Source organism: Xenopus tropicalis, chromosome 1 (assembly GCF_000004195.4).
Source record: "Xenopus tropicalis strain Nigerian chromosome 1, UCB_Xtro_10.0, whole genome shotgun sequence".
Lineage (NCBI taxonomy): Eukaryota > Metazoa > Chordata > Amphibia > Anura > Pipidae > Xenopus > Xenopus tropicalis.
In genome coordinates this window covers 74,120,659-74,136,267 of record NC_030677.2, presented here as the reverse complement: position 1 = coordinate 74,136,267, position 15,609 = coordinate 74,120,659, and the positions used below count along the sequence as shown (strand labels likewise).

Sequence of the window (15,609 nt, the reverse complement as noted above, 5' to 3'; positions counted from 1 at the left end):
TGTCTCCTTAATTCTTTTCACTTATTTCTCTTAATTCTTTCATTCTCTCTTTCCCTTCTTTTCTCCCTTACTGTTAATGTAATTTATTACTAAGCTTAAGTGAATGCCATATTTACACACTAGAGGTCAGAGTTCCCTTGCTCCTTAATGTGTCAGCCCACTATACATAGTCAGTTTTTTTAGTCAAATTTTTATTATAATTTAGTCACCTGGTAGCTTTCAAAAAATTCAACTAAATACTGTATATAAATTAATCGAAATGGCATATTAATTTTGCAGTTTTGTTCACTTTGCACAAACACAGAAAGAAGAATACATCCATTTATTTCCACTACAGGGTGGGCACAATTCAGCGCATCTGCTGTTCCAAGTTACTATTTCCGAAAACCACTCATTTACCACCCAGAAGAGTCATGCAAAAGGCAACTGACTGTTTATTTCATTCCTTTTATAGCTGCTAGGTGACATTCTGTTTCCATGCAACAAAGACTATGTGGCAGGAACCATTTGCCAAGCACAACTTATATATTATATACAAAAAACCACAAATGTTTTATGTATACATATAAATACAGTAGGAGGTCTGCATATTCAAAACACATAAACTTTATTTAGCACCCTAGTGGTTAGGGTCCACTGAAGATGATTGCAGTTAACAGTTTTTATCTTGCCTCATGGCAAACATGTTTCTGCACATATCATTTCTGTAATTTACAGCTTTGGAGTGGCAATCTGGAAACTCAGCAAAGGCCAGAAAGGCTGCTGTAAAGTACTATCATGTAATCGGTGTTTGCTTATGCTTTCTGTAGGTCTAGACACAGTCATAAACTTGTGTTTGGAATAAGTGAAGAAACAGTTGCTTTAAAATAGACATTTATGTACAAAATAGTTACTATATTTTATCTCAGCTGTATCAATGCTGTTCACTCTGAATTTATTTAATGTAAACACAATACATACATTCTGAAATACTTAGCTACTCCATTAAGCTGGGAACAAACCAAACACTTTCACTTTTCAGGAAAATTGTACTGCAAGGTCCCTATATAGCTGCAGCAAAACATAGTTACATAGTTACATAGGGTTGAAAAAAGACCATTGTCCATCAAGTTCAACCCATCCGAGTAAACCCAGCACACAACCTATACTAACCAATCTATACACTCACATACATAAACTATATATATACAACCAGTAATACTAACTGTAGATATTAGTATCACAATAGCCTTGGATATTCTGCTTGTTCAAAAACTCATCCAGGCCCCTCTTAAAGGCATTAACAGAGTCTGCCATTACCACATCACAAGGAAGGGCATTCCACAGCCTCACTGCCCTCACCGTGAAAAACCACCTACGCTGCTTCAAATGGAAGCTCTGTTCCTCTAATCTATAGGGGTGACCTCTGGTGCGCTGATTGTTTTTATGGGAAAAAAAGAACATCCCCCAACTGCCTTTAATCCCCTCTAATGTACTTGTACAGAGTAATCATGTCCCCTCGCAAGCGCCTCTTTTCCAGAGAAAACAACCCCAACCTCGACAGTCTAACCTCATAGCTTAAATCTTCCATCCCCTTTACCAGTTTAGTTGCACGTCTCTGCACTCTCTCCAGCTCATTAATATCCTTCTTAAGGACTGGAGCCCAAAACTGCACCGCATACTCAAGGTGAGGCCTTACCAGGGACCTATAAAGAGGCAAAAATATGTTCTCATCCCTTGAGTCAATGCCCTTTTTTATACAAGACAGCACTTTATTTGCTGTAGTAGCCACAGAATGACACTGCCTGGAATTGGACAACTTGTGATCTACAAAAACCCCTAGATCCTTCTCCATTAAGGATGCCCCCAACACACTACCATTCAGTAGATAGTTTGCGTTTATATTATTTCTACCAAAGTGCATAACTTTGCACTTGTCAACATTGAACCTCATTTTCCAGTTTGCTGCCCAGTTTTCCAATTTTGTCAAATCGCTCTGCAAAGCGGCAGCATCCTGCATGGAACTTATAGTTTTGCACAATTTAGTGTCATCAGCAAAAATAGAAATAGTACTCTCTATGCCCACCTCCAGGTCATAAATAAACAAGTTAAAAAGCAAAGGACCAAGGACTGACCCCTGCGGTACTCCACTAACCACACTGGCCCAATTAGAAAATGTTCCATTTACCACCACTCTTTGTACTCTATCCTTCAGCCAGTTCTCTATCCAATTACAAATATTATGTTCTAGGCCAATATTCCTCAATTTGATCATTAACCTTCTGTGAGGTACTGTATCAAACGCTTTAGCAAAATCTAAGTAGATGACATCAACTGCCATTCCAGCATCAAAGTTCCTGCTCACCTCCTCATAAAAGGCAATACATTATAGTATTGTGAACTGCAATGTATTCAACTATCCTATCCCTTATTACCCCTTCCAGAAGCTTTCCTACTACTGATGTCAGACTAACAGGCCTATAGTTTTCAGGCTGAGAACGAGATCCCTTTTTAAATAATGGCACCACATTAGCAATCCGCCAGTCTCTCGGCACCATGCCAAACCTCAACGAATCCTGAAAAATTATGTGAAGAGGCTTGGCAATCACAGCGCTCAGCTCATTTAATACCCTGGGATGAATCCCATCCGGTCCTGGACCTTTGTTTACCTTTACCTGTTCAAGTCTCTTTTGAATTTCCTCCTGAGTAACCCACGCGTCAGTAGCTAAATTATTAGCACTGGGTATATTACACAATGGAATGTTGGCTTAAATATTAGATGGGGTATGAAACAGGAAGTGCTTCTAAGCAACGCTCACTTGTTGTCACTCAAATCTCCATTAGTAGTCAAAGAACAGCCAGCAAGAGTGGTTGGACTGAGCATGTCAGAGAAGATAGTTATGGAGTCAAAGAAAGCCCAACCCCAGCCACTGTGCAGCCCTAGCAAATTTGCTGCCTGGGTGGCTCCAGCTTTAAGTCAAATGATAAAAAATTCTTGCAGTAATACCCCAAAGTTCAGTTGGAGAAACACATCACAACAGCATATATGCATCAGGTAATATTGTGTTAATTTAACTTTACAATGTTTACTAAAAACTGCACATTTTATGAATTCTTAATATAGTACTTGTTTCCTAAATTAAAAAGTAATTTACTAAAACCATGTTTGGCTCTCCACATTCTAGTGTAGATGAATAGCTCTTAATTAGAGACATTAAGACAACTGCTGTTTGATGAGCAATTCCTGTAATTTGCTTGAGTAAATTCATAAACACCAAAGTATAAGATGAAATAAGAACTTAAAAGAATCCATTTTTGTGTAAGGTTTTTATCATACAATTTTTCACACTTACTAAATGGGATGAAACTTACCTTTATTATTGTATACATCTAAGTAATTTGGTGCTGAAAATATTGTAATTAGGGAAGGGAAGCCTGTTGTTTGGCTTTTTCTATACATACGATACCTGAAAAAGAGATTTTGTAGGTTACATATTGAAGCTTCTGAGCTAGTTTTTGTCAAGAATATAACTGATGCAAAGAACAAAGCAAATCTAACTGGCACAGACCTTGGGCAGCTAAGCAACGTTTATAAAGGAGTGGAGCCCATAGCAAAGCACAAACAAAAAAGTAAAAAGGATAAAACTCAATTTGGATTATTTTTGGCACAAATCATTGCTGTTGGCAGTTGTCTGGTTAACTTCTGACTTGTTCTAAAGCTCTGATTCACTACGGAACTGTTTGTGCCAATGTTCTGGCCTGCTACAAGTTTAATTAATTATTGTTCTGCCAACTCCAATATTAGTTATGTTTAGATAAGTAAGCAATTATACCACAGAGTGAAATGAAGGCAAAAATGGTAGTAACCCACAAATAAATAATTTCCTTCTAGAACTGCAACTACACTTTCCTTTACTTATAGCATTGTAACTACACTAGATTACTAAAGCAAACATTGGATTGATTGCTAGTATAAAAGTTTTGTAATGACAGCTGGAAAAAAAGACTTGTACTAAAATTCAAACAAATAGTTTTGGAGGGCACACCACAATTGCTAAAGCAAAAATAGCTGGCTTTAAAACAAAGACAGCAAAAAGAAGAAAAAGGGTGCAAATGAGAATCTGTTTCCCAAGCCATACATACACACATAGGGGCAAACAGAATATTAATACAAATCAATCAATTACTCAATGCACACCTACCAACCACAAAAGGCAGCAAATGGTATGTTTAACATATAATGCTCTTTATATGGAAAAAATTCACAGAACGGTAAATACAATTACAATGCATAATATAAATACCACCAGTTGGACAAAATGCAATATACAGAAAAAGCAGACACATGTGGTTTTCTCAATCCGCACGTGTCTGCTTTTTCTGTGAATTTTTTCCATATAAAGAGCATTATATGTTAAACATACCATTTGCTGCCTTTTGTGGTTAGTAGGTGTGCATTGAGTAATTGATAGAAAAAAGACTAGTACTGCCAGAAACACACAACAGCTTGATAAGCACAACATTCAGATGTAGTTTTCTGGTTGTCTTTGGTGTCTGAACATCACAATTTTCCCATCAATGCAAGTACAACACTTATGTAAAGGGCTGCATGATTCTAATACAGTAAATAACAAGTTAGTTTGCAGGCCCTCTCTTGGAATGCAACTCAGTTTCTCCAATGTTTGATTTTCTTGGTTTTGCATAATTAAAGAAGTTCATATGCAACTTTCAAACATACATTTAACTTTTTAAGTGGATTTAAGGTTGAATTTTACTGTATTTTACATGACAAACAAAATCAACAAATAGGCAAAAATAAAGTCATTGTTTTACGCACAAATGAGAGAGATGCTTAGGTAACAAAAGTTCAGGACACCAGAGGTTTGACAAAGTGAATTAATAGTACAGGTATCGAATCTGTTATACGCAAACCTGTTATTCATAAACCTCTGAATTATGGTAAGGCCATTTCTCATGGAGTCCATTTTAATAAAATAATTCACATTTTTATAATGGCTTTCCTTTTTCTCTGTAATAACAATTTACTTTGTACTTGATCCTAACTAAAAAATAATTACACCTTATTGATAGCAGAACAATCCTATTTGGTTTAGTTAACGTTTAAATAATTTTTTGGTAGACATAAAGCATGGTGATCCAGATTACGGAAAGACCCATTATCCGGAAACATCCAGGTCCCAAGCAATCTGGATAACAGATCTCATACCTGTACTAAGTGTAGGTAGATTGCATAGGTAGTAGCTGATGTTATATGAACTGGAGGTCTTTATGGTCAGTTTCATAGTAAAGGTACAAGGTGTTTCTATGCAGAAACATTTTGCAACTGATTAAAAAGAACATAGTCACTTACCCAGCATCCTGGGCTTCATGAGCTCGAAGTATAGATAATAAATTATTGTGCTGAAGAAATTCACAGACAGCTGGATAGCTGTAAAAACAGAACAGTACTTATTACAGAGCTGTAAAGAGGAGTTCTTAATTATTAATAAAGTTTAATACATTTGTTGGAAGTAATTCAAATAGATACAAATCTTAAAGCAAAACAATAAAATTAAATGTAACATGAAAGAGCCAAATGAAAATAAAATTTCTGCCTTCTTCCGTAAAGTATGCTGTGCTGTAAAGTCTGAGCATTCTGTTCAGCATGCATTAACGCAGAATGTAGAAAATCCCACTGATGTCATTTATCAAGTTAATGATGTCATCATTGGGCAACCTTTATACATGTACTTTAAAGTGAGACAGAACAAAGAAAGAAAATGACCATGGGGGGGGGGGGGGGGGGGGGGGGGTGCATGCATAATGCCACAGTATCTTGTCCTTGACTTGAGGAACAGAAGTTTCACTTGAAGCAATGCAAATGTTTCTTTACGGTGACAGAAGTGAGTCTGCACTATCAGGTGATTTTATGATCACATTTTCCATGAAAAGATTTAAAGTAGAACGAATTGTTGCTTAATTGCTCTACCCACTTGAGAAACCTCCTACCCCTCTAGAACTGTACTAATGTGTTCTCCCAAATTTTCCAGTTTTCCGTGCATAATTCTAAAAAAAGCAGAGCGGTGTTGACGGGCACCATCTCATGCCATATCACCTGCATGAGAAGCATGCACAGCTAAATCCAGTTCTAGTTTTAACTGCACATGTGCAGAGGTTGGGGATCACTGAGAAGAGGACACAAAGCAGCACCAGATTGCAGGGTGTCAGTCTCAATAATTTACTTGCGGAAGTACATGAAACCTGACTAAGCTGTTGTACAGTTGTACACCCATATTAGCTATGTAACTAAGAGACGCAGACACTGTTTATTTTCATTTTTTAATGGCAACAGAAAGTTACAAATTATAATACATTTTTCAATTCTACGATGCAAATTTATAAAATCTTGAAGTTTGGGTCTGTAGAAATTAGTTAAAAAAAGCAGGAGTTACTGAATTGCCAAAAAAAAAAAAAAAAGCAAGCTCTTCCTCAAAGCGGGTTTTTTGCCAGCAACAAGTTTTTTATTTTTGGTAAAGAATTTCTCTAAACCTGAACCTCAAGTACTCATAAATCTGCCCCCGACTTAAAATGAGTAACTGGACTGTTTCAAAACTTGTTGCATTTAATGTTTATTCTCTGCAGGTATTCTTAGCTTTCAGTATATACCCAGCCCATTTACTTTGTCTTCACTGCAATGCAGCACAATTGTTTAATATCATGTAAGTTTTATAATCAGAATGATTTCTGGTTTTAATAAACTGTGTAACACATAAATGTAATTTTATATTCCACAGCAAAATGTTAAAGTCCTTAATCTTATTAAAAGAAAAGTCCTGTGGGTTTTTTCCTTTCAAACAAGTTTTATTTAGAGAAGGTAACTAATGATTGTAAAACCACAGGAAATTCATGTAAATTATAAAATAGGAACAATGACCCAGGCATAAGCTCTTAAAACTTTCTGCCCAACTGCTGCTTAATCTTGTGCCTGCCAGCTTGTAATGCCTCAAGATTCTACCTGTCCTGGGCAGAATTTTAAAATTCGAATCACACCCAGTTTTATTACATACCTAAGCCTTTTTGTTAGCTCACAAAAGCACTTGGCGACCGCTATGACCTGTGCAAACAGTGTGCCTTTTATTATACTAGTGCGGGTAATAGCTGGTGTGCTACCTCCAGCAAGAAACTGGCTCTCATGTGGGCTACAAAGAACAGAATAATAACTTTATGCTGAAAAGAACTGAAATCCCCTTCAAGATTAAACTGACAAGTATACTATGATTGCAATTATTATATGGTGGATAGGTGCATCATTAAAAAGACAGAAATGGATTTCTATGACCCATACTAGGGATTCCTGAACTCTTTTTAACACCCATATGGTTAAAACATCTACATTTGTGAGTTTAAATGCCTAAAATAAATGGTTTTCATATCTTTTGCATCACAAATGTCATAAGCAACAACATTACATCGGAGGCAGATAGGGAGGGCTCACAGAAGGGAAAATAAGCTGCCGACGCAATGCGTAGGGGCCAAACTGTAGCTTCTTTTTATCCTTGTATGGCTATACAAGGGCAATTTTATCCTACAGATTCAGCTCCTACTGTCTACTTGATACATATCTGTTAAAAATCCAGTATTTTTATGAATTATGAATTTAAATACAACCCAGGATATAAAATCCCTTCCAGAAGCACTACTATAGTTTATATAACGAGTAACGTACCTCCTATTGTATAAGGATAATAAAATTACAGGGGAGTTACATGACCATATAGCATGGGGAGGGTTTTTATATTGGTCATGGAACTTAGAGATGACTTCTAATATCCTCATATCCATTTATAAGGATATAATTCAAGGGATATTCGTGGCTTTTGTGTATTATAAATATACAAATATGCTGCTGTGTAGTCATGGTGGCAGCCATCCAAGCTGAAGAGGACAATATGACACAGCTTTGCATAGCAGATAACAAATAAAATGTGGACAATACAATGGGTTTAGTTCTTAACAAAAAAAATTAATAGGGGTCAAACGTCACTCATGGATGCCACAGAAACACGACTGAATAATAATGTCATATGGAAGAGGCCATTTGCTGTCCAGAAATCCTTTTTTATAGGTGCTGGATGAACACACATTAATTGTAAGAAGACACTTTATGGTGTTTCTGGTTCTTGAAAAGGCAGAGTATCCAATTTTCAGACCTTAGGAAAAAATTACCTGTTCCACAATTAACCCTCCAAAACAATTTAAAAAAAAAAAAAGACATTTTTAAAAATGCAAAATGGCTTGAGTACAGTCGTTATGCTCCTGCATGAAACAATCCAGCAATCCTCCCACATACAGTTATAAAGCTTAGATTACAGTGGCAGTTTTCTCCCAACAGCGATAAGGTTTGTAAACAAAGTATGCTAAATATCCTGTATTCTGAACACAAGTAGGCATATCTTCCAGCTCTCCTTTCATGATTTCCATAATAAAAACGGATAAGGCTTCTCAGAAAAATGGACACATTAAAGGTGTTGAAAAACCCAAAATAAAGTTCTTTCTCAGCTATATACAATGTAATTCTGATTAAAAGTGGCCATACAAGGGCAGAGTCAACTGATGACTCAGGTCCTTTAGACCGATTGGTGGGCCTACCTAGCCGATATCTGACATAAAATCGGCCATATCTCGATCTAGCAGGCTTGATTTTCCAGTCGGATTGGGGTCCTCAGTCCTACGGCCCATATACCCACCATTTTAATTTGATCGTTTTGCCTAGTGCCAATCAATTGAATTAGACTGATACTGCTTACCTTAAGGTATACATATTGAGAGAAGACCTGCCTGCTATCTACTGGATTCTGCTACATGGTCAGAAAGCAGTGCAGTAAGTCAGAACCAGCAGTGCAGAACTTAGCAAGAAATAGGGAGACACTGATTCCAATAACAAATATGTAAGCACATGTTTCAAAACCACTGAAAATGTATAATTGCTTATTGGACAGTTGCTTGGAGTAACTTTTCATTTCAAAATTTCATTTTTGGTTCCTAGTTTTACTACTATAAATGGAGGGATTTTATTTTTTTTTTTTGTTTGGAAGGGCTTAAAGGAATATTGTCATGGGAAAACATGTTTTTTCAAAATGCATCAGTTAATAGAGCTTCTTCAGCAAAATCCTGCATTAAAATTAATTATTTAAAAGCGCAAACAGATGTTTTAATAAATTATTTAAAAATATCATATGGGGCTAATCATTCTTTATTTCCCAGGGTGCTGCAGCCATGCGATGTGTGCTCTGATAAACTTCAGTCACTCTTTACTGCTGCGCTGCAAGTTGGAGTGGATCACCCCTCCTTCTTCCCCCTCCCCGCAGCAGAACAATGGGAAGGTAGCAGCTCCCTGACCTGACACCTGTATTGCTAAAAGTGGTAGATATCAGAATAGCACTAAATAGTAAAAATTCCAAGCCCTGTTTACGACTCCTCCAGTTACAGAAGAAGAAGAAACAATAAGTCATCTAAAAGCAGTTCTATTGTATAGTGCTGGCTCCTATTGAAAGCTCAGAATCAGTCACAATGCACTGAGACAGCTTCCTATGTGCCAATATTACAACTAAAAACAAAAATACATCTGTTGGTTCAAGAATAACATTTTAAATGGTATAGCAAATAATTTGCGATGTAAACAATTTAATTTAAAAATAAAAAATACACAAAAAACACATAAAAATCATGACAGAATCCCTTTAAATAAATTTTAAGAAATACTTCCATGTACACTATTCACTGATAAAAAAAAAGAAACTTGTGAGATTTTGCAATGAATGCTATTTACTTAAAATAATACATTTAAAATTGCATATTCTGCATATCTATTAATATAATGCTGACATATTCTGCACTGCTTTATAGAAGTGATATTATTTATATCAATGCCTGCTCCAGTGCAGCCTGCAATGTAATGTTGCTAGTACATTCACATGCAAGGGCCAAGTTTATCAGGAACCAATTACCCTGCCTTTATATTTTTTGAGTGTGGGAGGAGCCCCTGGAGAAAACCAAAGCAAGCATTGGGGTGAACACACAAACCGCTTGCAGATAATGGCCTAGCTGGAACTGAACCTGAGACCTGAAAAGTTCTCTTTTTGCTCCCTAAATTCCTGTCTTTTTAGAAGGAGGTTATGTAAAGTTTCAACAGATTTCTGGAGGTTTTGGGGTCTTGTTTTATGCGTTATTATAGTTTTGCTAATGAAGGTTCATTAGCAGATAAAGATGCAAGTCTCAGTTCCCCCCCTAGAGACATGTTTATCTTATTAGCTACAATTGTATTTAACTGCAGTCATTGACTGTTGAGTATTCTGGGCGCTCTACCAAAAGCTACTTATCTAATTAATTTGAGAAACCTTGTATCTTTTTTGGCCTTCAGTACAGGAGATCAAAATAAATGAGAAACTTCTCAATAAGAATCTGGGAATTCTGGCTGAGCTGCAAAAATTGGGACAGTTGGGAGGTATGGGCATCATTTTTACCAGTCAGGCGAGTAAAAGAATGGCCAGGTGGCAACCCTACATGAAGTCCTTAACAGTACTAGTAATTTTACCTATATGTAGGTAAGCACTAGCAACCCCTTTATACATTGCAGGCCTGCTCGTGATAGCAAACATTAGTGTCTTAGGGGATGCTATGACATCTCTTGGACCAGCTGCAGAAAAGTACAATAGCCAAATGCAGGAATATTTTTGTAGCACCATTTCTTAGTGGGGGGCAGTTTAGGGGAATGGAGTGATGATATTTACATGCAGGGTAGATGAAGGGTGGGGTACTGGTTTGACAGGGACTGGCTTGTTTCGGGGCTCTTATTGGCAATGTTCTGTCAGGGTGTCAGAGTCAAAACCACAAAGTCCAGCCCAGTGGCATATTTTTCTAACCCAAACATTGGATTCATGGCTAACACCACAACTACACAGAAAAAGTGGTACACGCCATATACAACATCTTTAACTTTTATGATAACATTATCAATAAATAGTATTCAAAAATTCTAAAAATGAGGTAAATAGCACTCATAGAACAGATTACATGCACTTGATACCCACAATCAAAAAAAAAAAAAAAAACAGAAAACAAAACGAAAAAGAAAAAATGCTCACTTAAAGGAAAAGGAAAGGCTAATAAAGAGTTCCAGCTGCAGGCATACATTCAGTTCTCTCAATAGTGCCCTTAAGTCTCCCCATATTTCTCCTGTTCAGATGATCAGAAGCCTCATAGGAAAAAAAAAACGCTGAGCTCTGTAAAGAAAGTTCCCATAACACTCCTGCACCAAGACCAAGACCGGTGTACATGCTCAGTGTGTAAGACTATGAGGAAGCTTCCTTCTGATTGGCTCAGATCACACATTCCTAAGGGTGGGGGAGGGAGTTCTTACCATTCTTGAGGGAGGGGGGAGCAGGGGAGAGCTGTGTGTCTCTGACACAGGAAAAGAAAGAGACAACAAATCCTGTTTCTTTTGACAGAGAACTCAGTGCAGCATTTCTGTGAGTGCTTATGGCTGTATTTACATAGACCTTTCTGATAAAGCTTACTTAGTTTTTACCTTTCCTTCTCCTTTAAACGCTTCCTTGCTTAAAATCTACAAACAATAACAAGAGAACAATCCCAGACAACACAGGCCTAATTATATATTTTATGTGCAAAATGGTTCCACTTGCATCTAGGTTAATAGAACATATGATATTGCCATGGTAACGGAAACCACTGCCACATAACTAACACTATCTGTTCCAATGCCAGCTTATAAACCAAATGAGACGTTAAAAAAAAAATCTTAGCTATATTTGATTTGTGTCTGCTTTTTCATTTATTTGCCATGGAGTTAGTATATTTAAGTCATTTGGCCTTACACCCTATCTTAAGTTCACATCAGGATTCAGGTTCTAAGAAAGAAAAAATACATCTACTTTAGTAGATTGGTGAATGCCCCTCACACTATAAACCCCCTACTGCAAATTGGGGCATTCACAGATGTTGCATTTGCCAAGTCAGTAAAGAGGGACACCTATTTTTCAGTTCTCAATCTCACTACAATCATTAGGTGGCCGACTAGGTTAGGTTTTTTTTTCCTATAAAGGCCCATTTACTGTGCAACACAGCAACCAGATATAAAAACATATGGTACTACTGACTTTAAATTAAAACGCAATGACAAGTAAACAGTTTTAGGGTACAAACCACCTTTACAGAAAACTAAATGTGCTGCAGCTTCCATTTACTCACTGCTCTGCATATTACAGTATACAGCATGTAACCTTTTGTTGTAGTGAATTTATCTACACTAGAAGCTGTTGTATACTATTCTCTGATTTTCAACACCCCATGGATTTGAATATTATATACATATGCACCATTTGAACAATCCATACCAAATAAATGGTCAAGTCTTGTAAAAGAAAACATGAAAATGGCCATTATAGTAAAGTTGGACATACATCTGATTATCCGCTTGTTTGGTAAGGTTGCCATAATAGCAGATCTGCTCTAATTTGATGGCCTATGCGCTAGGTCAAATCTTTGGAGGGGTCTGGTGTGTACTGAAAGCCCACAAGCCATTACCCACTCCCACCATCCTACACTCCCTGCCCGCTCTCAGATAGAAACGTGGCCGGGGAGGGGGGATTTCTATACAGTTATTGAAGCAGACATCACGGCCCAGGTCCCCCCCATGGCTGCAGGGCCTGCTTCCTCTATAATTACATCACTGAGTAGGATTGTACTATGTACAGTCAGGAGAGGACTGCTTTAAAGATCCAATGCAATGCGGTCCCTTACGTGACAGGATTTGCAATCCTGCTGGATAACATATCTAGCTGATTTTAGGGCAGATATTGCTTGGGCAGATTGTCATAAGCTGCAGCCTCGGTTTGGAGGGGAAGCTTTTATTGACCCTTACATGGCCACCTTTATCCTGCCTTGTACTAAAAAAAAAAAGCCCTAATAAGAATTTAGCAGTGTACAGAAAATGTATAAATGAGCATTTGCGTTACTTTGCGTGCGGATGAAAAATACTAAACAACCCTGTGCTAAAGGATTTGTCTTTTTTCCTAAATAAAAAACATTTGATAGTCATGAAAAATGTCTTCAGGATTAAGCATAAAACATTGGCAGAATAGTTACCTGTAAAAATATGAGCAACCTCTAACTGTGTTGTGAGTGAAATGTTCTTGACTTTTTTCATTTCCATAGTCTTCCAGTGGATCTGACCACAAAATGTCACACATAGGTCCATACGCAGGGGGCTCTTTAAACCGATCTAACTAAGAAAAACAACACAATACAGGAATGAATAGCCTCACCTTAAAACAAACAAAAAACAAAGTAAAAGACTATAGCAATTGTTAACATCTTTATAACCTCTATAATAAAATAAATGTACATGGCCATGGGACTCCTCTGTGGCATATAATATCCATATTGTTTGGAGGTGCTAAGGGTAAGAGATTACAAGCCTACCCTTCAAAATACTTACACATTTTTTTCCCTCATAATTAATAAAAAGCAAAAAGTTTGCCATGGTTAAGTAACCCATAGCAAGAGGTGACCAGTACATGCTACCTGCTTATTGGCTGCTATAGGTGACTAGACCTTTAGAAAACTTTGCAACTTTTATAACATACTCCATTTAAAAGGAATAGTGATATAAAAAAATGAAAGTTTTAAAGCAATGAAAATATAATGTAGTGTTGCCCTACACTAGTAACACTGGTGTGTTTGCTACAGAAATGCTACTATAGTTTATATAAATAAGCTGCTGTGTAACCACGGGGGCAGCGATTCAAGCTGGAAAAAGGAGAAAAGGCACAGGTTACATAGCAGCTTTGCTTATATAAACTATAGGACTGTGGCAAACGCACCAGTTTTACTGTTCCTTTAAGTTATTTTTAAAAATCGCTTTAAGCTTTCACAAAAGTCACCATCCAACATCCTCCTTTCTCGTAACTACCTTCACTCCTGCAACTGGGCAATTCTCCCACAACCTGTGCGCCTTTTATCATGTGCAACACAAATTTTTTACCTTATAGCAACACCACAGGTCTTACTTCAATCTCACCACACCATCTCACCATAAAACTTGCCATTAAAACTGTATTTTCTACAATTTGGCCTGTTAGGATTTTCTTTTTACACTGTTCTTAGCTCGTTTCACTGCACAGACAGGACCAACATACCTAAATTCTGTTCCTTGATCTGCCCATTTTTTTAATTCCTTTAGCTCAATACCATGTCAAAAATTAGAAAGATATTGAATATTTCTTTTGAATAGAATATCACAGTGAATTACTCACTTCTCATTATGACAAAAAACGGAGCCCAACAAATACAGTTGGCATTTGAAATTCATAATAGCAGACAGAATATTCAGAACATTGTAGTCTGCTACACAGCGAAGCTACAAAATGCTTGCCACCTTGAATTTACACCTATCAAAATTCCCCACATCTGCATAAAACTATAACACAAGATAAATAATTTAGCAACAAACAGTGAAATGTTTGCTGCAGGCTTATTATTTGAGGGGAATAAAGTGATATTTCCTAGGCCTGCTTTGACGTTCATTTAAAAAGAAGAAAACTTTCATTAAAAAGAATATGCATTTACAGAGTCATCTTCAAATGTATATCATAAAATATGCAATACTAAGTTATTTTAGGCTTTTAAATTATTCATAGAATGGTAACTGAAATACACTGGCAAGAAGTATTGTTTGTTGATGAATATGCAGCCTATATTCAAAATTGTGGGGAACAGTTTCATTTGAGTAACAAGCGTTCATAAACAACAAAAGTTTATCACTCTCACATCATATTTGTATTTATCATCAGTTTAAGAACACTAAAACTATATTTTACTGCAGCAAAATGTTATGATAGTAATATGTCTAAAGGAATAGTTTTCAATTTGTGTAATTAAATTGAGTACCTGTTATCTACAATGTTTGGGACCTGGGGTTATCCAGATAACGGATCTTTCTGTAACTTGTATCTTCATACCTTAAGTCTACTAAAAATCATTTAAACATTAATTAAACCCAATATAATTGTTTTGCCACCGATAAAGATTAAATATATTTTAGATGGGATCAAGTACAAGGTAGTGTTTTCTGTCTGGGAGATGGCTTTCACATAATTCAAAGCTTGGTTTTTGGATAATAAATCCCATATCTGTACTTTTAACTTGCAGTTGCTGTGCACCCCTTCAATCAAAAAGAAATTTTTAGCTTTCCTCTACAATCATGCCTGGTGGTGTTATGATGCAAGCTTTCAAGAAAATCCAGTTATAAGATCCCTTATCCGGTAACACAAGGTCCAGAAAGCTCAAAATGAAGGGAAGGTCAGCTCCCAGATAGTCTAGTTTAAACAAATAATCCTATTTTTTTTTTTCTTTTAAGAAAGATTCCCTTTATTTTCTGCAATAAAACAGTAGGTTGTACATGATGGTAACTAAGCCATTGGGGCAAATCAAAAGAACCCAGGTGCCACATATTCTGGAAAACAGATTCTATACCTGTAACTGGACCCCCTTGGGGTCACCTGGCTAATCCTTATGCTATTATGTCACTAAAATAGATGGTATAAGGTAAAC

General features: G+C 36.7%; 1 protein-coding gene across 4 annotated transcripts in view; it reads right to left on the bottom strand.

The window, feature by feature from the left end:
• Positions 1-15,609, bottom strand: part of ppp3ca (protein phosphatase 3, catalytic subunit, alpha isozyme) — a 126,995-nt gene that overhangs the window by 28,532 nt on the left and 82,854 nt on the right. For all 4 annotated transcript variants that reach the window (XM_012955566.3, XM_012955568.3, XM_012955571.3 and 1 more), the window contains exons 6-8: positions 13,144-13,283; positions 5,351-5,428; positions 3,352-3,446 (exon numbers count right to left, since the gene is read on the bottom strand). In XM_012955566.3, coding sequence (XP_012811020.1) covers positions 3,352-3,446; positions 5,351-5,428; positions 13,144-13,283 — 313 coding nt within the window. The remainder of the gene's footprint in view (positions 1-3,351; positions 3,447-5,350; positions 5,429-13,143; positions 13,284-15,609) is intronic.